Source organism: Lygodium microphyllum, chromosome 11, assembly GCF_053477565.2.
Source record: "Lygodium microphyllum isolate KBCC chromosome 11, Lygodium_microphyllum_v1.1.10, whole genome shotgun sequence".
In the NCBI taxonomy this organism is placed as follows: Eukaryota; Viridiplantae; Streptophyta; class Polypodiopsida; order Schizaeales; family Lygodiaceae; genus Lygodium; species Lygodium microphyllum.
Window position 1 is genome coordinate 97,782,908 of NC_141145.1, and position 24,822 is coordinate 97,807,729.

The window sequence follows — 24,822 nt, forward strand, 5'->3', positions numbered from 1 at the left end:
TAGCAACTTTTGCCTTTGATATCCCATCATTTCTTCGTGTCCCAAGCTCGTAAATTTACTCTAACCCCAATTACACCTCACATGTGCAACATTTACTTAACCATGTGATTAAAAATTAATCCACATGTTAAGTGAGGTTTCAAAAATGCATGTCCTCATGATAGTACTAGTCACTATAGTTGATATGCACATGGGTATGGTTTTCACTACGACTCTGAGACTACATTTGCATCACTATGGGGTAGTATGCATCAATCTATGATCATCAGAGATCGATTTATCAGTTGCTGATTTTCAATGATAATCATCAGTTTTCAATGGTATTCAGTTGGTTTTGTGAATAGCAATATGTTTTGTGGATGCCATTGATAGCTCAACCATGGATGTGTTCCAATAGTGGAGACAACTTTCATCGCTATCTAGATAGGGCAGCAACTAATTTCTTCCATTTTCGCACGATGGAAATCTGAAATTTCTCTTTAACACTCTCATCCTACAGTCATTGAGCAATGTGCATTGTTCAATGAGGAAATATTATTTCCATGACTTCATCTCAAGCCTGACTGCATGAAAATTTGGTCGTTAAGTGCTCGTATATCAGATAAGAATGACTTGAGTTTCTTTATCTGTTGGTTGATTCTAAAAGCAAAAATACAGCACATCAGCCTCCAAACACAAACTGGATTGCTTGCTATGGCCAAATGACATATTTAGCAGGTATCCAATACATGTACAGAACATGCTAAGAAACCAGTCACATCACCAGGAAATGGCTCATCAGATGCACACCTTGCTTAGAGCAGAAAGGACAAGTGCTCCAACGATTATATTTCTGGATTGGTCGTGCATATAGTATGGCATTGTTTGCAGCTTGTCCATTGCCCATTTCAGTAAAACCGGCCCAGCAAGTCCAGCTCCCTGCATAATATCAAGACAAAAATACAAGCAAGCCATTAAACCATTTTGCAACTTCATAAAATAGTGAAACCTTCCTTAGTTGAGCTTCAGAAAAGAAGGGAATTAGCAAATTTAAAAATTCCACTAGTCCTTAGGATGCTCTCAGCACGTAATTTTGGCACTTAACAACAAAAAATTAAACAAAAATACACCATTACCATACATTAGAATCTACAACACAAATATTAATGACAGGTATGTTTTGCGATTATATCAAAACCTGAGGCAAAAGAAAAAGGGAGCTATAGAGGACTATTAATAAACACATGATCAGGATTTACGGTGCTTATAGCAGTGAAAGAGAGACCTCCATTTTACATAGTAAGAATGAGATCTAGCACAAACTTGGTTACCACAAACCTCCACTGGACAAGGGGACTTTACATAAACTAAGGATTAGGTTTTGTCATGCTAATGGTAGCAAAAGAGAAATGGAAACAGCATGAACAAGAGCTACCAGAAACTTGATTATCATCAACCTCCTAACTGGAAAATTTTCTTCCATAATCTTACTTCATCCATAGCATGCCTTTTACAAAAATAACAATTGGCATGACCATGTCAATCTGCCTTGCCCATAAGCCATGATACATACAAGTAAAGCTATCAATTTATAAGACCTAATCTATGTGCGATAATATAAACAAGCAAGCTCAATGTTTCCAAGATATGCCATTCACTTTTTGGACTCTAATTTGAAATAGTGATCATTCCAAGAGACAATGGAGGGTGACCCACACACATCACCTAATGATGAAGAATGAATGAGAGTGTGTATAGTGATGAATGCCCATGTCCTATTCATAGGTATATGAACCATTGAACTGCCTAGGGTGGGCGCCCCAACTCTTTTGAGTGGCACCTAGACACTAATAAATAATACAAATAAAGCCTTTTTTGAGGCTGTAAATGGAAATCAAAATAGGAATTAATGGAATACAATGAACTTAATGACTTTGGTTGCTCAACACCCTTCTCTTATGCAACTAGCTTTTGTCGAATTTCATGTTTCCCGAGCACTAATAAACAATACAAATTAGGCATTTTGGGGGCTGTAAATGGAAACCAAAATAGGAATATATGGGATACAATAAACTTAATGAATTTGGTCTCTCAACACCCTTCTCCTATGCAACTAGCTTTTATCAGTTTTCATGTTTTCTTGTTGATCTCAATCTTCTCATTCCAGACTCTGTGCTCCATTGTGTGAGAAAGCATCGTATTTGACAAGGAACTATCGCATACTGCTGAGGTTTTTGGCTGCAACAGTTGCATCCCTGCTTCTACGTCTGTCCACACAACTAGTCCAGAAATATTTGCAGCTGCTGTTGCTGCATAATAGGCTATTGGAATTTTCTGCCTACGGTGTTTGAGGAGTTTGTGCTGTTTTTGGAAGGAGAACTCTTAGTTATAGCATCTTAAGGTTTTCTGAAGGTTACACAAAATGCTTCTTTGATGCTGCAACTCCTTTTCGTGAAAAGGGAGCCTCTGCCATAAGGAAATTCTACAAGCATAGATGCATGAATCAGGACATTACATTGAGGAACAACAATAGCCATGAAGGCAGGGATGACCAGCAAAGTCAACCTAGTGACTGCACAGTTTTTCTCTCATGAAGCAGAAGCTTCAGAAAGAAAAAGAGTAAGACACTTGCAAGAGACAGTGGCATAGAGTTGAAGCAGTTGGAGCATCTTCAACAGGAGAGCCAGCATGTCGACTCTGTGGGGGCCATTGGATGACAATGTTGACACTTGTCTTTCCTTTCTAGCTTTTCCTTCAATCCTCTATAGTCTTCCAAAGCAGAGATTGTTCGCTCATCCAAATCACATATATTTGGCATGAAAATCAACATGTTCTAATAGCCAGTTCTTTTCCTTTTAAAGAGAGAAGAATGAAACATGATCAAGTCCACTTCTTTGATTAGTGATGATCTACAGAAGGATTCATGTACCCTATATGAGTTTAAACTAGTACCAATGTAACATCCAAGGAGTTGTATTACAACATACTAAAAATCACACTTAAAGCAAACTTTAATCACAATAACTTAAAGGAGTGGAGTTAGTTCAACACAAATGCAACACTAAGTTCAGAATTACAAGATCCCACTTCACATAATCAAGAAACTCCTCACATATTTTGGTAAAAGATATGTGTTAATTCTTGCTCTTGAGCTATCATCCTTAGCTTTATTATTTTGTCCATATGAAACCATTTGCTGCCTCAAATAAGAATATGTCGTGCATTTATAGTAGGTCAAATTACATGGTCAGGGGCTTGTGTAACGGCAATTGCACATGCTTGTCAAGCACCTTCAATTACAATATCCCTACAGTCACCATATTAGTTACTTCTATTTGCAAGATTTGTAAGAATGGCATTGCTATAGTTTTTTTTTTTGTTCAATCCTTTTATTCTTTGAAATTTTGTTCACATATTAAGTATCATAACATTTGCACCAAGTCCATTCATTTATACACGTCACAACTCACTCTCCAAGACAACAAAATGTCACCTAACCAACTAATGATGGATGACCATACAAAGAGCTTGCAACTCACAAATTAAAAAAGATTACCTTGCCTCCAATAAGCAACAAAAGTGCAGCAAACAAGCGCCACCCCAATGTTCTATCCCCAACAGCTAAACTCCAAAGGTAAGGCAGCACCTAATAGGTAACATATTCACCACTTGTAAGCATCATTTGTCAGCATCAAAATACTCTCTCCCTCCTTAGTTTTTAATCAACAGATATAGTAGTTAAGGCCTCAGACATACCACTTTTAATTTCATAGAAATTCAAGACATAAGTGTAATGAAGAATTGTTATGCAAGCTCACATGGTTTGCTTGAACATTATATAATTTCCCCCTCCCTTCCCCTCCCCCCCCCCCCCCAAAAAAAAACAAAAAAAACAGGGATGTCTAGTGCTATTGGACGAACATCAGCACACCAGCTCAAGATTGAGATGGAATAGTATACACACATTTGAAGACACATTTTCCAATTATGCCACCACAGGAGGTTGAGTCTGACGAGTACTCTATTTGCAAATGCATTGTACATTATGAGATTAGAGGGGGATTTCATTGCCTTTTGAAGATGGGTTTGGACCTCTCTATAGGGTGATGGAATATGAGGATCAAAGATGCCTGGGATTGTTTCTACAGCTCCCAACACATAGAAACTTTTGAGGGGCAAAAGGATAGAGACGAAGGCATAGCGAGTGAGCCAGTAAATTCTTACAGATTTCTTATGTGCTTCTTCTAGGCTAGCTTGCCAAACACTACAGCAACATTGAAGACTCGCTGAGAGAGTCATCACCGTCCGTGTCTTCTCCTTCTATAAAGCTATTAATGTCCTACAGTCCTTCTAGAGATGTCCCTTCTTGCCACAATAATAGCACCAGGACTTCTTCTCCTCCTTCCATGTCACCCCCTCTCTAAAACTGAAATATATGGAGTGCCAAGAGAATATCCTCGGCAAAACCTGAATCTCAATACAACAAGTATCCACCATAACACTCATGGATAAGGAATAAATGGTTGGACGTTGAGCATCTGTATGAGAAGCTGGAGAAGCCATGATAAGAGAAATACAAAGAAGATGAGTAGAGGCAAGAGAGCTTGAGGGATAGATGTATGCCAAAAAATTACAGACTCACAAGAGTTTCAAGAGTTCAAGCAGTAAAGAAAACACATAAGAATGGATCTACATGAAGGGAGTGAGCCTTGAAGTGGAAGCACAAAGCGGAAGTAAGAGCTATGGTGGAAGGAGCAAGAGCAAGAAAAAGAGGCACACACAAGATGTGGAAACTCCAACAGTCACAATGTGTGACCTAGCTTTCCTCTATTCAAATGTCACTAAAAGAATAAAGAATAAAATGACAATGATGGGCGTCCGCCGCCTACAATGTACAAGTGTATAAGTATGTGAGTACTGTCAATGTAACTAATACACGGGCAGCTAAGCACAAGCACCTTTATCCCCAACAATCTTCCACTTAAAATGAAATGTCCCCCCAACAAGGAGAGAACAAGAAAAAAGTGACAAAGTACAAATGTCATCTCATCCAACACCCATCAACTTCCTAAGGAAGGCAAAACGCTCTGCTAAGAGACCTTTAATGAGCACATCTGCAAGGTTTTTGTCAACTTGTCCTCTACAACCTCTCGAATAGAGTGGTAACACGCCTCAATGTACTTCGTCTTTGCATGGAAAACCGAATTCCCACCAAACAACCTAACCAAAAAACCTCCTTGCAAGCCTCAGTGGGGCTACAACATACTCTACCTCTGTAGTAGATAGGGCCGTGCTTTTCTACACCCTGGACGTCCAAGAAATAACATCTCGAGTAAAGGTAAAGACATAGCTAGAGGTGGACTTCCTACTATCTACATGTTCTGCATAATCAAAGTCAGTGTATCCCACAACTCCTATATCCAAGCCACCATAACAGATACACATAGCTGTTGTGCCCTTCAAGTACCTCATGATATCCCTGACGGCATCCCAATGTTGTCAACCAAGTGTAGCCATGTAGCGTGCCACAATTTCCACTGCAAATGCTATGTTAGGACGCGTGGCTATCATGGCATATCTCAAACTGCCCACTACAAATACATAGGGGTTTTTTGCCATCTCGGCCTTCTGCTCATCAGACTACAGACAATCGACCTAACTAACCTTCATGTGAGAAGGTAAAGGACAACCAATAGGCTTAACATCCTCTAGATGAAACCACTCAAAGACCTTCTGGATGTACTTCTTCTATGACATGTAGGGAGGCCCTTAGAGCGATCGCGCGTAATGCGTTCATTGGATGTGATAGCCGTTTCTCGGGCTCCCTCTCCGAAATCGAACCCTAATTCTCCGTCACACGTCACCACCATGGTAGGCCTCTATCCTATCATCGAAAGTTAATAGGACAGAAATTTGAATGAAGCATCGCCAGCGCTGAGGCCGTGTGATTCGGGAAGTTATGTATTACTGGGCAAGCTCGCATCGGCCTTTTATCTAATAAATGTGCCCCTTCCAGAAGTCGAGAGTTGGTGCACGTATTAGCTCTAGAATTACTATGGTTATCTGAGTAGCAAGGTACCATCAAAGAATATATGAGACCTGTCCCATATCCTTCATTTCAAAGCTCTTCTTAAGATGACCTTTCAAGGCATCCAACTCATCCTGAGCACTCCCAGCCATCAACATATCATCCACATAGAGGATCAAAATCATAAGACTGCCATCACAAGCTTTCTTTGTGTATAAACACGAATCCATATCACTACGAGAATATCCCTGTGAATGTATAAAAGCATCAAACTTGTGGTACCATTTCCTAGGTGCCTGCTTAAGGCCATAAAGGCTCTTCCTCAATCTACACACTAGGTGTTTTTAGCCATCTTCTACAAAGCCCTTAGGCTACTCCATGTAAATCTCATCATGCAAGTCCCCATGAAGAAAAGCCATCTTGACATCCATCTCATAAAGATCCAAGTCAAGCTAAGCAACCAAAGCCAGTACCAAGCGTAGGTTAGTCATCTTCACAACAAGAAAAAAGACCTCATCAAAGTCCACACCATATTCCTACTTGAAACCCTTAGCAGCCAATCTGGCCTTGTATCTCGGCTTGGGGCATCCAGGGGTACTTTCAACTTGTACATCCACTTGCATGGCAAAGCACACTTGTTGCTAGCCAAAGGAACCAAATCCCACATATGATTTTTCTACAATGAATCATACTCCAACTGCATGGTCCTCTCCCAAGAGTGACGATTACCTTTGCACATAGCCTCATCATAAGTAAGAGGCTCACCAACACCTATTATCATAACATAATCCATAGAGGACTCAAACCGCGCAACCTGTCGTCTATCTCTAGTAGACTGCCTCAAAGCTAGCTATGGGGCCTATACATCCTGTGGAGCATCAAGGATCAAAGCCAATGGGGCATCAGCTGCTGCTGTAGGCTGTCTAGCTGGCTGCACAATAACAGCAGGTTTCTCCTCAAAGATCACCCTGCGCACCTCAATAGCATGTCCAAGCTGCTTATGCATTTTCTCCTCATGGAAAACAACATCATGGCTACGAATGATAGCCCATCTCACTTGCATCCCCATAACCAGGAAATATGCACTTCCTAGACTTAGGATCCAGCTTGTTGCACTTGTCCTTGGGTACATAGCAAAAAGCCTCACAACCAAAGACACGCAAATGAGCATATGAGGAAGGTTTTCCAAACTATACCTCCTCTATGACCTGATAGTCAAGAGCAGTATATAGGAAAGACCTGATAGTCATGAGCAGTATATAGGAACCGATTTATCAAGTGTACGGTAGTAGGAACTACCTCAGCCCAAAAATATTGTGGTGAGCTTACCTGGCAAAGCATACTGCGAACTCACTCTTGAATTGTTCTATTCATGGGCTCAGCCATACCATTCTGGGGTGGGGTGCATGAGGCGATCAACTGACACTTAATACCCCTCTTGTCACAAAATTACTCAAATACTTTAGAGACATACTCACCCCCATTATCTGACCCTATGCATTTCAGTCTATACCCAAACTCGTTGTCAACCAAAGCAATCCAACACTGAAACGTAACCAAGACTTCCGATTTCTGTTTAATAGGATATGCCAAACCTTATGCATATAGTCATCAATGAAAATAACAAAATATTTCGCGCCACCTAACGACTTGTAGGGCATGGGACCACATACATCCGAATGAACAAGAGTCAAAGGCTCAACCATGCGTATCATACTAGACTTTTTATGTGTATTGTGTGTCTGCTGCTATATAAGCAATGATCACAAGACTCAAAGCACTAATAGTCAAGGGGCAAAAGATACTGCAAAATGAGTAAGCATTTTCATTCATTTCAAAGGACGAAAGATACTGCAAATGCGTAAGCATTTTCATTCCTTTCAAGGACATATGCCCAAGGCAATGATGCCAAAGAGATACATGTCGAATCGCATCCATTACCAAAATATAGTCAACTGACCCAGATACAAGCAAGGGTAGAGAGTATTAGACTTAGTATCACATACAATGACAAGATTCCCACGAGTAATCTTTCATGAGGAACTACCAAAAGAAACTACATAACTTACATCATCCGAAGTGCTAGCAAAGGTAAGGCTCTTCGTGAGAGCCGGTACATGACATTTTATATCATGACGAGTAAACATGCAACCTGAACCAAACTACAACTGGACATTACCGATACCAACTATCTCAAATGCCAAGTCATTACCCAAATGGACAGATCTAGCTGAACTGTGATAGAAATAAAACCACTCTCTATGAGGGGTCTCATAAAAAGAAGCCCCTGAATCTATCAACCAACATTGGGTATACCCTAACAAAGCATCAATCAACTGTAAAGTATCAAGAGAAGAAGCTACAAGTATAAAATCATCATCAAAATCAATCTACACAACATTAATCTCTTCAATTTTAATACTGACTTGCTAAGGACAATGCTGCGATCATCATTTTTGTCTTGTGCTTTACCCTTGTCCTTTTCCTTGCGCTTATCTTCGCACATTGTATGGCACTGCGGCCAAATATGCCCTACTGTCCCATAGTAATGACAAGCCAATGAGGACTTACGGCTATGAGGCTTATTGCAAGATTGTCCACGTGACTGAGAGCGAGACTGCTGAAAGTCTCTCCCACGGCGGTCATCACTACTCCTACCATTATTGCCTCTTAACTGTTGTATGAGAGATGCAAGAAGCATCGACATTCTTTTTGTTAACCTCTTCAGTCAAAGAGTACACTCTTAGTAGGTATGTCAGCATACATAGCAATACGAAATATATCCCATGATTGAGGCAGTGTATCTTAAGAGAAACAAGGAAAGACGAGTGCCCTTGAATTCAACCCCTTGCGAAGACAAATGGCTGATAATGGAATGAAACTCATTTAAGTGGGCTGACATAGAAGTGCTCTCCTTCATGCGAAGATCCATGAGTTGCTTCAGTCAATACATCTAAGAAGCAGGGCTTTGCTTGTCCTAGACATTGCAAATCTTTTCCCATAATTTCCATGCACATTGCCCATCAAAGACAACATTATAGAATACCTGCTTAGAGAGGAATAATATGATAGTGGACTTGCATAGCTCATTTAATTCAGCCAATCATCTGCATCAATAAGTTCAAGCTTTATAGCATTATGTTTCAAGGGCCTAACCTACATTTTTTGCACTAAAACTTACCAGATTTGGGCCTTCTAGTAGCTGTAGTTGGTGTCATTCAGCTTGTCAATATTAAAGATAGCACTATCAAAGGAGCCACCAACCATAATGAAGGCAAATAAGTGCACAAACAATCAAAACAAGCTACTGTAATTACTGTAAATAGCCCTAAAACCACTGTCAGATCAAGCTGAAAACTATTAGCCTGTCCTGGGCCAGTTGGTCAGCTCTTGGGTATAGGCACTCGGCCCATATTATGGGCAAGATGGACATTATAGTGCAGTCAGCCAGTTTTGGGCCAGTCGGCCAGTTTTGGGCCAAGTCGGCCAATTTGGAGGCTGGGGGGCTATATATAGCAGCCCCCCCCCATCAATCCCACATATTGTTTTTAGATTTCAGCACACTCTCCCTCCTCTCCCACTCCGGCATTGGTACTGCCATTGTTTCCAGCCTGATCCGGTGCTCTCATTGACACTTCGGGCTGCGTGCAGGGACTGATCAGTCCACACCTTTGTATTCAGCATTCATTTCAGTCAGTGCAGATTTTCTTCCTTCATTTTCTGCTTTCTCTCTCTTCCTCTGTGTTCGTGTTTCTTCTTCCGTTTCACACTCTCACATGGTATCATCGCCTAACTGAGAGCACGGAGGAGCTTCCATCGACAGAGAGACACCATTCCCTTCCTTGCTGCTGCCATATCTTCTCCAACAGCCGAGGCGGCTCATTCTGGTGGTCCACACTCTTGCGTTTGCTGCACGCGGCAGTTTTTGAGGCTGCCACGTCATCATCTCACTCCTCCTGGGTGTGTTTTCTGCAAGGCGGCCTTCCCCACAGCTGGGGGACACTCCTGCTGGCGTTTTGCTATTTCGGAAGTTTTCTCACCCTCTGTCGGCCCTCTTGCTGGCGACTTCATCCCATACTAGGTTTTGGTGTTTGGCGGCTTCTGCTTCGGTGATCTACATCATCCATACTTGTGTTTTGCAGCTCTAGGTGTTGGGTGACCTCAAAACCCTGCGTTTTGGTGGTCTGCTTGGTGGTTGGTGACCCCTCTGGTGGCGATCATTCGGCATCGGCAAATTTTCTATGGTGTGTTTGGTGTTTGCAGATTTGGAAGATGTCTTACCAGTTTTCAGGCTTTGATGACTCAGAGGATGAGCTCCTTTCTCATCATTCCTCTGAGCGAAGACGGGATTATCAGGAGTTTCGTGATTGACGACGGGAGGAGACTCCTCGCACCCGTCCTTCTTCAGTCCATGCATCCCGGAGGGTTCCCATCTACAGTGAAGGTTCCATCAGTGAAGACTGCTTCAGATGTTCGGATGCCTTCCTTGATTCCCTCGATACAGGTGCCCATACTCCCTTCCTTTCTGAAGGAAGACAAGTTGGATGGTTCCGACTACTCCCTCTGGTCGTGCAAGGTGGAGTGCATCCTCGATACATTCGACCTATGGGAGTTTGTTTCTTCACCCATCGACTGTCTCCCCGTGGATCCATCAGATGGAGCTTCTATGAACCGTGCAGCCTTGTGGGATAGGCTCAACTCTCGAGCCCGTTCCTTTCTCTTTATGAGTCTTCACGACTCTGTTCTTGTTCATGTTCACAGGTTAAAGACCGCCGCGGAAGTGTGGAAGAAGCTTGTGTCTTTGTACCATCATAAGACGTTCGCCCACAAGATTTCTTTGGAGAAGAAGTTGCGGATGCTCAGTCTTGATGATTCTCCTTCTATGAAGGAGCACATCACAAAGATGGAGGATATGCGAGGCGAGCTAGCCTCTCTTGGTCGGGTCACCTCGAGGACCCGCGAGAAACTCCTATGGGAGGAACTTTCCCCACTTGTCTTGGAGCATGACGAGCGTCTCAGAGAGGTGGGTGCCAATGGCTCCACCAAGGCTTTTACTGCACGTACTAGTGGCGGCAAGAAGAAGAAACAATAGAAGGAGAAGACTAAGGACAGAGGAGGACAAGAATGATGCGACGGAGAAGAAGCCCAAGTGCCCACATTGTGGGAAGGGCACTCATCCCGAGGAGAAGTGTTGGCAGAAGTACCCCCATCTGAAGCCCAAGAAGGACTCGAAGGCAGCCGCAACCACGAAAAGTCTGCTTTTGTGTATGTCTTTGTTGAGGAGGATACAGCCCTAGCTTCTACCACTCAGGAGAAGCCTTGGCTCGTGGATAGCGGAGCATCTTCTCACATGACCTTTAGACAGGATTGGCTTCAGAATCTTCGTTCGAGAGGGGGCACTGTCACCATTGGTGACAACTCTACAATTCCTGTTCAAGGTGTGGGGACTTTACCTATGTTTTCTGACAGGCTGTCTTCTTCCGCCAAAGTTCTTTATGTACCTGATTTGGGCTTTAACCTATTGTCTGTGCATGGTCTTACTCAGCTAGGTACCTGAGTCATTTTTACCCAAGATGCTGTCACAGTGGAGGATGCTTCTACAGGTGATGCTCTTTGGACAGGTACACAGGAGGGTGGGCTATACAAGCTCACAGCCTTGGCTACAAGGGCTTCCCACGAGCTTGGGTTGCTTTGACAAGCTCCTTATGGGCATTTGAACCTTGATTCGATTCAACGGGCTTCTCGGAGGAAAATGGTGGAGGGACTTCCAGATTTCCCTCCTCTTCACACTTTATGCCCCAGCTGCTTGAGGGGCAAGCAGCATAGGCAGCCTCACCCACAGGTTGCTTCTAGGAGAGCTTCTTCACCGCTTGAGTTGGTTCACACTGACCTTTACAGACCTATGGGCACGGCCTCCCTTGGAAAGGCCAAGTATCTGATGCTAATTGTGGACGATTTTAGTCGTTATATGTGGCCTTACTTCTTGGAGTACAAACGAGGCGTACTCCCGTTTCTGCGAGTGGAAGGTGTTTGTGGAGACACAAACTACTTCCAAAGTTCGTGGTGTTCGAGCTGATCACGGTGGCGAGTTTACTTCTCACTTTTTCTCTCAGTTTTGCAGGGATCACGACATTCGGGTGGAGTATTCCCATCCGAACGCACCATCCGAGAATGGTGTGGTGGAGCATGCGAATCGGACCATGGTGGAGATGGCCCGATCCATGCTGGAGCATAGAAGTCTTCCTCACTCCCTTTGGGGTGAGGCGGTGGCTACGACGGTGCATATTCGCAACCGCTCTCCAACTTTAGCATTGCAGGACATGACTCCTTTTGAGGCTTTCTTTGGGAGGAAGCCTTCCATGTCCCACTTTCGCATCTTTGGATGTGCTGCTTTTGTCCATGTGGACAAGAAGAAGAGGAAGACAAAGCTCGACTCTAAGTCGAGACAGCTTATCTCCGTGGGCTATAGCATGACCACGAAGGGATATCAGCTCTACGACCCAACGACACAGAAGATTGAGGTGAGCAAGGATGTAATCTTTGATGAGGCTTCAGCCTCCGAGGATCCGATTGATGGTTCTATTACAGGTGCTTCTTCGTCATCGACGAACCCTCTCCCACCTTCTTTCCCTACTATTCCTTGCAGGATGCCTCTTAGCTCCTCTCTTTCTTCTTCGGTTTCTCCCCCTCCTATTCCTCCTTCTGTTCCCTCTACTTTGGCTTCTCCTCCCCCTTTGGCAGATGTGACTCCTTCTTCTTCGAGTACTTCCACCCCTTCAGCCTCCCCTCTGGAGTCTTCTAGGGATCCACCGCCATCCGATGGGGAGCCTTCTTCAAATGAGAAGGATCTACTTTCCCTTGGTAAGGGGGCATCCCTTACAGAGTCAGGTGCTTTGCAGGTATAGGCAGTCGGCCCATATTATGGGCAGGATGGACAGTATAGTGCAGTCAGCCAGTTTTGTGCCAGTCGGCCAGTTTTGGGCCAAGTCGGCCAGTTTGGAGGCTAGGGGGCTATATATAGCAGCCCCCCCCCATCAGTCCCACATACTATTTTTAGATTTCAGCACACTCTCCCTCCTCTCCCATTGGTGCTGCCATTGTTTCCAGCCTGATCTGGTGCCCTCATTGACGCTTCGGGCTGCGTGCAGGGACTGATCAGTCCACACCTTTGTATTCAGCATTCATTTCAGTCAGTGCAGATTTTCTTCCTTCATTTTCTGCTCTCTCTCTTCCTCTGTGTTTGTGTTTCTTCTTCCATTGTGCACTCTCACGAAAACAAGGGGTACTAACTAAGTAATGAATTGTCCACAAGATCAATGCTCAATGCAAAGAATTGTCAAATGAAGGTGATTGGACGTATAAATAGTGCAGTAAACTACAATTACAACATGCTGAAAATGAAGTACAATAGTAAGAGAGCAATCACAGACATAAGACAAACTGCAACTACCAAGAAATAGCTCCAACTAGTAGTTAGTGAATATGCGACTGGCACCAAGAACTGTCAAAGAATCTGTGTGTCAAACTGAGATACATCCCATAGGCATAACCATCATGCATAGAGTGTATCTCACGAGTAACAAAAGAGACCAACTAGAGGCACAACAAACTGAGCAATGTAACAGAAACTTAGTACATAACCAACCAAGATTCATACATCACTGACAATATTGTGACAAAGATAGGTGCCGGTCCAAAATATAACCAACCAAGATGCATACATCACTGACAACATTGTGACAGAGATAGGTGCCCGTCCAAAAGCAATGTCAAATCAGTCCACTAAGCATCAATTGCGTACATAAAGCATGACAAGAGCATGTACATGTCACCAAGTCCCACGATCTCATTGTAAGACCCTCAAGCTCAATTGCATGACCAAAAGCTCAATGTAATCTCCATATGTCAAGAAGTGGCTCCCACTAGAATGAAAGTCAAATGCCAAACAAGCAAACAAAGCTTAAAACATCATGTGGAAGGCATCCATACATCCAAGATCCAAGTAGCATACATCCGAGAGCATCTGACCCAAGTATCTTGCAAAGCCCTTATTGGAGCATCAAATAACCATACATAATGGTGAATGACAGCCAATGTCACGATTCAAAGACTCCAATCTCAGCTCAAATGCAATCGGAAGCATAACCAAGTATGTAACATGAACCATAAGCATCAGTATATCACCCAGAATAATTGATAAGCATCCGGAAGCAATAGGCATATGCTTTCACTGATTAAACACCATTCAACTCTGTTTATTACAACAATAAAAAAAATCTATGTAAAACTAAGCAAAAGAGTGCTCAAGTCAATCCCAAAGCATTCCAATACATGTGGAATTCACAGCTACAGAAAGCTTGCATGCACGGTACTATATAGATGCCAATGCATACAATCATCGCATCTACACTATCTCCTCCTCGGATGAAGATGGTAATAGTATTATAGATGATGATGTGGTGGACGACTCCTTCCAATCCATCAATCCCCATGGAGGAAAGCATAATGAAGCCCTTAATCATCATACTTCCTCCTCCAAATCTTCCAAAGACTCAATTAAAAAGCTTGAGAAACTCGGTGTTCCAAAGAAGGTTGGAAACCTTCCTATTTGGTCAATAGATGGTAAGACACCTAAGGAAATTAAGTTTTTGATCTACATGATGTATGCATATGTAGGACAAAAGTTATTGGATAAGCCCAATGCTAACCGTGTGGATGTGCTCAACGCCATGACACATGGATTTGTTGGTGGATTAAGACAGCAGTGGATGTCTATACATCCCCAGATAAAACTGGCCATTGCTCAACAACCGGATTAGGTTAGTTTATTCTTTGAGTTATTACTTGGTGAACTGGTTGGGAACAAGCTAGATGAAGTTGTAGAGGCCCATGAGGCTTTCTTCAAAGCAAAATTATGTGGGCCCAAGGCAATATAAGAGTTATCTTATTTACATGCGTTATTTATTGTATGAAGGCATGGGTGCACATGATGCCTCTATGAAAAAACATATTGTGTGTTCTTTCCCAAAGCCTATCCCTTTCTTTTGCAAACAAAAGATGCAACAGGAGAAAAGAGACTTCAATGATAGTGTAGGTCAAATTATCCAGACCATTGAGCAAACGGTCAAAGAAGTGTGCCACCAACAAAAACTCCTTACTCTTCAACAAAAATTCCCCTCAGAGATATGCAAACATAGTAAGAAATTCTATAAAGATTTTGGTTGTGATGATAAATGCATCTGTTCCCTATGGAACAACTCTTATTGGAAATCCTCTTCAAGAGCTCCCTACAGATCTCATCACTGATCTTCCAGATCACATCAACATCACCATCGAAATAGATATTTTAATCAATCCAGATTTGAGTCAAATGATCGAGCCAAATACAACAAGTATAAACGCTCTCAATCTCACAAAAACAAAAGGTTTTTGAAATGCTATATATGTGGAAGCAAAAATCACTTGGCCAATAAATGTCCACAAAAGGACAAAGACAATACCAAGGCTACCAAGAAGGATGATAAACCCAAAGTGGCCAATTTGCACCATTCTTTGTCAGATTCTTCTACTTCTTCCAATTCTTCCTCGAGTTGCTTTGAGGATTCCTATGATTCTGTTACTAATACTGAATCCTCTTATGATGACACTAAATCTACCCTATCGGATGATTCTACTAGTGCTTCATGCCATGAATGGCATAACTTTGTTTCCTCTGATGATGATTTGACTTCAAATGATGAACAAGAAACTACTCCAACAAGCCCTAGTCATTCGGATGAATCTATCTCACAGATGCAGACAATTAATGCTCATCATATGTCATCCGTCTCCTCCAAAGGAAAAGAAAAAAAAAATTCTCCTTCCACATCTAAAGCCATAAATCTAAAAGACATGAGCACCACAAAGATTCTTCGTCTAATGAAGACAAAACACATAGTGCTTCTTCCTCTTCAGAAACGGAAACTTCTTCTTTAATTAACAAGAAGAAACAAAATGAAAAATTAAAAGCTAAACTATTCTCCAATCCACATGACTTCCCAAGACATGGGACTCTCAACAAAGATACTCTCAAGAAGGCTAATCTATTCATTCCTCACAAAGTAGAAAAGATACATAACCCCAGGACTATGCAACAATTTGTTGATGAACTTACAAAGACCTCTCTCATCCACGAGAGTAGCCCTATCACTGTGAAACTATCAAACAACAAGCGGTTGACTCTGACCAAAATAGTCAAAGCATTTCTCTATTTGAGTGAAATTAAGCTCCCTATTGAGATTCAGCTCATGCGCCATATGCGCTATGATCTTTTAATTGGGACTGACATTCTTCAACATCTCACTCCCTATACCTTCTGCAAAGATCATATTGTGTTTTCCTACATGGATCAAACCTCTCAAGTTTCTCTTTGGCAAAATTTGGCCACAATATTTATTCTCTTACTCCCTCTGCACCAAAACAAAAAATACAACAGACTGAAGCTTGGCTTCAATAGGAGATGGACCACTCCAACCTATTTCCAGGGTTGGATAGATATGGTGTTTTCAAAGTTCCCATTTTGCTTAGTGTATGTAGATGATATTTTAGTGTTTTCTGAAACAATAAAGGAACACTTAGATCATCTCACTTTGTTCATGCTCGCTATTGAATAAGATGGTATGGTGCTCTCCCCTACAAAATCTTCTTTTTTTTTTGTAACAAAGGTTGAGTTTTTAAGTCTGAATATCCATTATGGAATGGTAGAACTCCAAGAACGTATATTAAAAAATATATTAAGTTTTCCCGACCAACTCCTAAATGTAAAAATGCTTCAACAGCTCCTAAGGATGCTTGAATTGGATAAATTCCTCTACACCCAAGCTAGCTTTATATACTCAAGATCTCTACCCCCTACTGCGAAAAAACCACTTTATTTGAAAAGATCTACATACTACTACGCTACGTAGCAAATCAAGGCTATTATCCAAAAATTGCCACCTCTCCATTTACACTCTGGACATCCCTTGGTAGTTTACACTCACGCCTCTGATCTTGGTTGGGGTGCTATCCTCTGTGAACATACTTCTCCATCAACTCCACCAACCCAAATTCAACACCTACAAATTTGCCGCTATGCATCAGGAGTCTTCTCAGCTACCCAAAAGAATTATCCGTCATATCAAAGAGAAATCTTAGCCATCATGAAAGCTATCAAAGCCTTCCGTCTCTTTGTGGAGTTCAAATTTTTCACTGCCTGCACAGATCTACAGCATGTGCAGGGATACTTGATGAAAAAGGCACCTACCGAAATCGGGAATAAAAGACTTCTTTGGTGGTCACTCTTTTTTGTTGAGTTGGACATCCACTTTGAACATGTACCTAGAAAAGATAATGTCCTTGCGGACTTATTGTCCCGCTCTCATCCACCTTGACACCTGGCACTTTACTTTGTATCCTATTGTACTATATACTGTAGACTATACACTGTAGCCACTATCCTATGTCGGCCACTAGCCTTTTTTTGGTGCACATGCATCGGTCCTGTACAATCCTGTACAAAAGAAAAATCTAATACCCACCGAACGCAAGTGGAAACCAACTCATACCGCACTTTGCAATCCCTCTAAATATGGGCTGGGGAAAAATCCTCAAAAACAAGGTTCTACATATTGTGAGTGTTCGGCATTCAGCATCCTTTCTCCACTCTCAAGCATTTCTCTATGTTCCGCTGTCTTCTTCCTGTTTGTCTATGTTCCTTCCATTGTTTCTGTATAGCTCCGCTATGCAACTCTAAACCTGTGGTGTGTGTGTGTGGGTGTGTGTGTGTGTGTGTGTGTGTGTGTATTGTGCTGGGGAAAAATGTGTGAACCAACTTGGCCTACATTCTTAGTATAGGGTTAGAAATGGCTTCAATTGTAATCCCATCATTACTATTTATTTATTGCTTTAATAGTCTAAATTTGATGAAGGATCCAACTTTTGTTTGGGTACCTTTTTCAACCCCTTAGGCCATTCTAGCACTCTTTGCACTACATTTGCTCTTTGTGGTGAAGAGTATGTTCTTGATAATAAATGGTTGCCCTAATGTGGGACTCTTACAGCTTATATACCCCAATCAGCGTGACTGGGTATGTAAACCCTAGTCGGTGTGTATCACGTTTGTTACAATCCATCCCCACCCTTAAGGTTTTTGCCCTTTTAAAAAACAAGTAGAGGGGAGTGATGGGTGCGGTAAGGGAGGGTTGTAGAGTACTATTGTAAGCCCTTTTACAATGAATAGTAGGTGGGTAATATATATATATATATATATATATATATATATATATATATATATATATATATATATATATATATATATATATATATATATATGATGTACTCCTTGTGGTCTTTTAAGATTTCTAATATCTATACAGATTGCAGCTCTATTTACTCGATCAATGCTCATTGTTTGTAAGTTGTAAGTCGATATTTCGTGTTCTTTAATCTTGTCATGATCGTGTATGATGTAAGTTGTAACATGTTCAAACTTCATGAATCATTTGACATGAAGGCTCGAAGTTTTGTGTAAATGTTGTTGTGGTTGACAGTGCAATTTGCAGTTTGAACTTGTGTATGTGATAAGGGTTCTCATTCCTGAAAGTCGGTAAGTGAGTATTATTGAAATTAAAATGAATGGCTCCTTTTCAAAAGATTAATCTACATGTATTTATTGTAAAAGAACAGCCCTACGAATTTTGGAAAGTACATGATTGACTGATAGCCCTACCAATGTTTATTCTAGGAAGTGAGTATGAAGCAGTATAAAGAAAATAAGAGATGTACGCTGGAGAGGGAGGCATTGATGGGAGGCGGAGGGAGAGGGGGAGGAGGGGGAGGGGGAGGGGAAGAAGCTTGCGGCAGAGATAAGGCTGGCGACGACAATGGGAGGCGAAGGCTCCTGTTATCCTTGTTATTATTGATGTGGTTCTGGCCGTTGATGCTTTCGTTGTTGAAACCAGCAGACGAGATGCAACGAGGGGACGCCAGGGCACGCCATGGTTGCTGAGAAGAGAAGCCGTAATGTGGCGATGGCGATGGCGATGGCGATGGCGGCAGTCTCAACACGATGGAGCTTGCCATTCTCTCTTCCCTTCTCTGCCCCTTTCTTCTTCTCTCTCAAATGGAATTTTCGTATTGGTCGATCGATGCGCTTATAGCCTACCCGCATCGTCGGATACACGTGTGCGCACATCGTCGACAGAAATTAGAACTTCCGGGCTCTACAAACCGGTAAGGGCAGCTTCCCATGAGCTTATAAGAGATCGAGCAGGGGTCGGGGTACATATCCGGCTATGGATTGAGCAAGGGATGCTTTATTGTAATATTTAAGCTCTTTTTTTTTTAATGGGGGCCTTGTTGGCTGTTATTTGGAACATTGCCCGAAGAACGATCCCAAGAGATGGCAGGTTGTAAAAACTATTTGCAACTTGAAAAGAAGTTAAATTGGACAAAATTATTCTTAGCAACTTGTAGTTCTTTTTTTTTTTTAAGGGCTTGACTCTTTCTTAATCAACCATCAAAATTAGCACAAGAGAAAAAATAACTAGAAACAATCGGTGACATCTGATATTGTTTGTTCCATGTTTCACAAACACATTCCTCCTTGATCAACACACTCTATTCATGCACATTCAAACACAAAAATATTTAATGAATTGATAAATTTACTATAGAAAATGCAAAGCCCTTTTCTTAAGTTCAAGCTAGTTTTAGATGGAAACGAGTTGTACCATTGGGGATGTGGGACCAAGGATTTGAACTCACACACTCACAATATTCAAACCACTCAGCTACAATCCCGTTGGTTGTTCAAGCTAGTTTTACAAGACAAGGACCTCTTCGTCAAAAGCCTTTGAGGGTGGTTGTTGTACATAAATATTCCTTGTAGTCTGCTTGGTCCTGGTCATTGAATATATTTGCTTTCACAAGGAAGAGGAGCCAGCAACAAAAAAGTGACCTTCCAATACAACATGAGGAGAGGAAAATGGAGCTACAGATAACACTCTATTGCATCGTATATGCCAAATAAACATAGTGCAAGGAGCTTGTAGAGATCATTGGCCGATATGGTGCAAGAGTGGACCTATAAACTAAGATGAAAGCTATCTATCACGTCATATCAGAACACACACGAGTTACTATGCAAACCATAAGCTGATATGGCATGAGTGTGACCATTGGAAGCAGTAAGAAATGTAGCTTATTCTGCCATATCAGAAGTAAGAAAGCTCATTGTGAGATCACCACCTCATGCGGTGCAATCAACCTAGTTGCTAGGAATACTAAGGGCCTCAATCACTCCGCATCAGAGGGTGTGAGGAAGGATTGTTGCATGGTGATGAGAGCATTCAAATGCTCTTATCAAAAGGTGTGAGAAGAATTGTTGCCTAGTGATGAGAGCATTCAGATGCAGGAGACAAGGTGACAAAATGACATGCTTGGTGAAAAAATGTGACTTATGTGGTGACATAGGTGTGAGTGTCACATGCCAAGTCGTAATTGGACTAAGAAGCCAGGGTTTCCAATAGCTAGGTCCAACAATCATATCCAATAGTCCAAGTTGTGCCATATGTCCAATGGTTGTATCCAACGGTTCGAGTTTTGACACGTGTTAAGCATGCCTATGAAAAATACCCATTTTACTTTTTCACGTAGGCCTATTCATCCAAGGCCATCTACACTACCCTATAATTACTTGTGCCTATAAAAGAGTAATAATATAGAGAGAGAGAGAGAGAGAGAGAGAGAGAGAGAGAGAGAGCACAACATGTTTCATGGGTGCTCCTAAATGCATTGGGGCTTCATGCATGTAGCCTAACTCTAATGTTGTTGGCCCATGCATGAACAATATCATCTACTAGATAAGCCTCAAACCTAGCTCGTATTCCCTCCCCTTGGCCTATTTCTTGGTTTTGATGTTGTAACATGCCCACCTATCGGCTGCCCAAGCACGTTTTAGCGGTCCATTGAGAAACGAATCTAAGCGTCGCTACCCGGCACTCCCATGGAATGTTCCAAGGTTTGTCACCTAGGGTTTCCTGAGTCCGCCTCATAACAGAACGTTCGCGAACCCACTAGGATCGACCTGAAATCTAGGTTCCTAGGGTCAAGGTCTCCTGACAGCATTCTAGCATCAGGTTTTGGACATTCCACTTTACGCAAAGATACCCAATCCGAAGGAGATCCATACCGTACTTGGTTCAAAGAGAATGGGAAACGAGAGGGATGCGCCGCTCAACCTCTCTGCCCATAGGGCATAGTCCCATTTCAGTCCCCTAAAATGGCATGAATTGGGTTCTAACCTAACCATATCTAAGGGTCAAACGACGATAAAACCTTGTGAGAAGACTCCCAGTTCTCTGGGACCACCCTGCCCCCATAGACTAACTACTATGCCTCTGCAATTAGTATAAAGGCCTTTGGAAATCCACTAGGCTCATAGAGTTACTATTGCATCCTAGCTTGCAATGGGAATTTCTACCAAAGCCCCACTGATTTCCATCTAGCTTAAGAGGATGAATATCCCTACAAAGAGACCTCTTGTCCTTATGTTAGTCACAAGACGGACCTTGGTTCCTAGTGAGGGAACTCTAGCAAGGGCTCTAGGGGAGGTCAAGCTCACTCACCACATTCACCTAAATGGACAGTGAAATCATCATTTGTCTAAAGACAAAGTCATGGCGAACAATCTAACTAGAGAAACCAATCTTTTCCCTAGAAAACACTCTTTTCAAAACAATATCCAAAATAGCTCTTTAAGATATTAGTTTCCAATCCACAATAAGCAAACCATTGTACGGCTCATATAGGAGATTTCATGTAATAATTTCCTCCTAAAGAGAGTACAACAATTTCAAAGGAACTTGATACTCAAAGTCATACACAAGAGCTATATTGTACAATCTTGAGCTTAGGCCTTATAAGCCAAGGTAAGAGGGTTCTTGAATCTAGTCTATATTTAGAGTATCAAGTTTTGTCATGATCCCCAAGGTTACGTCTTATGTATGGGCTTTGGGTGTAGAGGTTTATGACTCTCTTTTTGTCCTTAAGAGTCCTTGGGTCTATTTGGGTTCTTATAAATCACTTCTAATGTAGCTATCACCTCAAGACTTAGTTAACGCTTCATAATAGCAACCTTAGTTTATCAGATAGTCATAACATCATAATCCATTCATACTTCACAAGCTTCTAGTACAACATCATTTTAGCCTACAATGAGGTATACAATTCTGGTCCTTATCTTTGTTTTTGATCCATTATGAAGGGGTCCAAGAGCTTTTACATACTCCAAGTGTATTCTTGAGTAAGATATCTTCTCTAGAAAATATTAAAACACGATTTTTGAACTAAACAAGATGTTCATCTTAAGCATCTAAGACTTATCACTAGAGTACAACATTATGACCTAGTCACCTTGGTGATTTACAATCTTGCATGCAATATAATATTACTTGCAAGGAGCGAATGTTCATCAATTATTGACCCTCTTTAACCTTGCAAGGCTTGAAGTGTAATTCCATATTTTAGTAAGTACGTGACGAAGTAAAGTATCACTTCTAGCTAAGAGTTAATGTCAAGGTTCAATCAATTATTATGAGAGACACATCTTTTACTTGGCCCAAGATAATACACACCAATAGTTTGACTTCTCAATCCTATCCATGCTTCTCTAGGGGTGGTTTTTAAATACCTTTTCAAAACTACCATTAGTTGGATGACTTGAGCCTACTATCCCTACAAGAAAATTCCTTTAGTCATTAGTTCTATAATAAGATAACTTCGGATTCTAAGACTTGAAAATAGTCCTCGTCCCTATAAGATATATTAATTCTTTACTTCAAACTATCCCACAATCTTTCAATACAATAACTTGTATATATGTACTAGAAGAACCTAGAGGGCTCTAGACACAAATGGAATAGCCAATATGGCCATGGATGCATGCTCCCAATCCTAGGTGCTCCTTTTGGGTTCCATCACATGCTCCTTGCTTTGATGCTCCCATCCTTTGATTACTCCAATCGTGCTAGATTTGAGATGGTCATGGTAACCCCAACAAATACTTTACATTTCAACCACTCAATATAAGTGACCAGGTCATCATAATTATCCCAAGTCTATTTTGTAAGGTCCAAGAATGCTCTAACAAAGATTGCAAGTGCTGCAATTTAGCTTCAACAATAGGGAGCCATAATCTATAATGGCCTTGGTAATATCCTTGCATCTTAAGTAGAGCTTTGGGCACCCATCTAAGCAATGTGTGGTAGCACTTGTGGTTCATAGCATTGGGAGGTTGGGTGTTAACTTTGATTGCAACATTGGTATCAGTGAAGCCACTTGTTTTAGGTGGTCTTTTTGTTTTTTTTGAGTGGGCAAGAATTTCTTTCTAATTTTTGCATCTTCTCTTATGCTTTGTAGATTTTTTGACCAAGGCCTTATCCCCATTGTTAGAGACTTTGATTGATCTTGATGGAGTTTTCTTTCCTCTCTTTTAATGATAAACAAGATCATCTTTATTAGATGTAATGGTTTTGACATTGGAAAGGCTAAAGTGTAAATGTTATGTATCAAAGGTGATGCTACACTTAATTTCCCACTTGAAATTTCTTCTCATTAAAATCTCTTTGTTACGGTTTGGAAGTACATAAAGCATTAGTTTTATGCTTTTTGTTGCTACTCACATTAGGGTTGATAGTTGCATTTGTAGACACAAGATTAGTGTGTCCAGTAAGATATGCAAGTGGTATTAGCACCTTCAAGTGGATTTGATTGGAATTTGAGAAGTTTCTCCAAGGTCAATCTCACTAGCTTTGGCCTTCCTTTTATAAAAATATTAAGACCTATAAACCCAATAGTTGTAACACAATATATCTTGGTTTTTAAGGCAATCATGATACATATGAGTGATGCCACACTCATTACATGTTTAGTTGATCATATTTTCTCATCTTGTTTCCTTCTTTTGATGAAATTTAGAAGATATATGTCCCAATTGACTACCATGCTATCGGAGCTTTCGCAAGCTTGATTGCTAGACTTGACAAAATGCTTATTATTTCAACTGCTTGATCCAATTTGGCAATGACTACTTCTCATATAGCAAATACGTCCTATGCACTCATTGATCTATACATTCTTCTCCCAAACCATCCAAAAGCAAGAACGAATGAACCAACTAGGGTGTAGTGAACTCAACACCTTACCTTCTCCTCAACACCATGAACCAAAGGCTCGTATTGGTACTCGATTCACATCCTCTACTCCGTAGCTCCCAATTCAATCCACAAGCACTTGATCCACATGAGAGGAAATGTGAAGAAGAAAAAATACCACCCAATCTCACTTGTAATCTGTCTCTCACCCAACAAGGGGAGGAAGAGAAGAGCTCATACAAGGAAGAGGCTTCACCTCTCAAGGCCCTCACTCTCTCCCTCACTTTCACACTCTTACTCTCCCTCACTCTCAAGATGGAGCACAAGTAGATAGACTTGAAGCAAGATGAAGAAGCATGCTTTCAAGTTTGCACACTATAAGAATAAGCTTATCCCTTTACTTTCTGGTTTTCATACACGGGGTTTTGAGTTTGTGCTTCCACTTAAGTTCCGTCCTATTTGGCTCTTGGTCGGTCTTTCCCAATTTATGTATATATATTTAGATTATATTGATCGTCATGAAAGTAAATGAAATTAGTGCCAACATCCTTGCTAAGCTATGAGTCTTTCTATTCGGTGAAAAAAGTTAAAACTTACACATATACTATGTTTAGCTTCCAAACTAATATTACAATTAATTGG

General features: G+C 41.4%; 1 protein-coding gene across 4 annotated transcripts in view; it reads right to left on the bottom strand.

Moving 5' to 3' along the window:
• LOC148029133 (ABC transporter B family member 25, mitochondrial-like) overlaps window positions 1-19,265 on the bottom strand; it is a 280,954-nt gene extending 261,689 nt beyond the window's left edge. Inside the window, exons 1-3 of one of the 4 annotated variants that reach the window (XR_015692380.1) lie at window positions 18,812-19,264; window positions 3,536-3,625; window positions 790-918 (exon numbers count right to left, since the gene is read on the bottom strand). Coding sequence is in view for 2 of the 4 variants with exons in the window: in XM_087687888.1 (XP_087544014.1) it covers window positions 790-918; window positions 3,536-3,625; window positions 18,812-19,108 (516 nt within the window). In the remaining 2 variants the exon portion in view is untranslated. Of the gene's footprint in view, window positions 1-789; window positions 919-3,535; window positions 3,626-18,755; window positions 18,775-18,811 lie in introns of those variants that run through there. The other 3 variants (XR_015692381.1, XM_087687888.1, XM_087687889.1) reach the window with 3 other exon arrangements.
• Window positions 19,266-24,822: the final 5,557 nt, after the last annotated feature.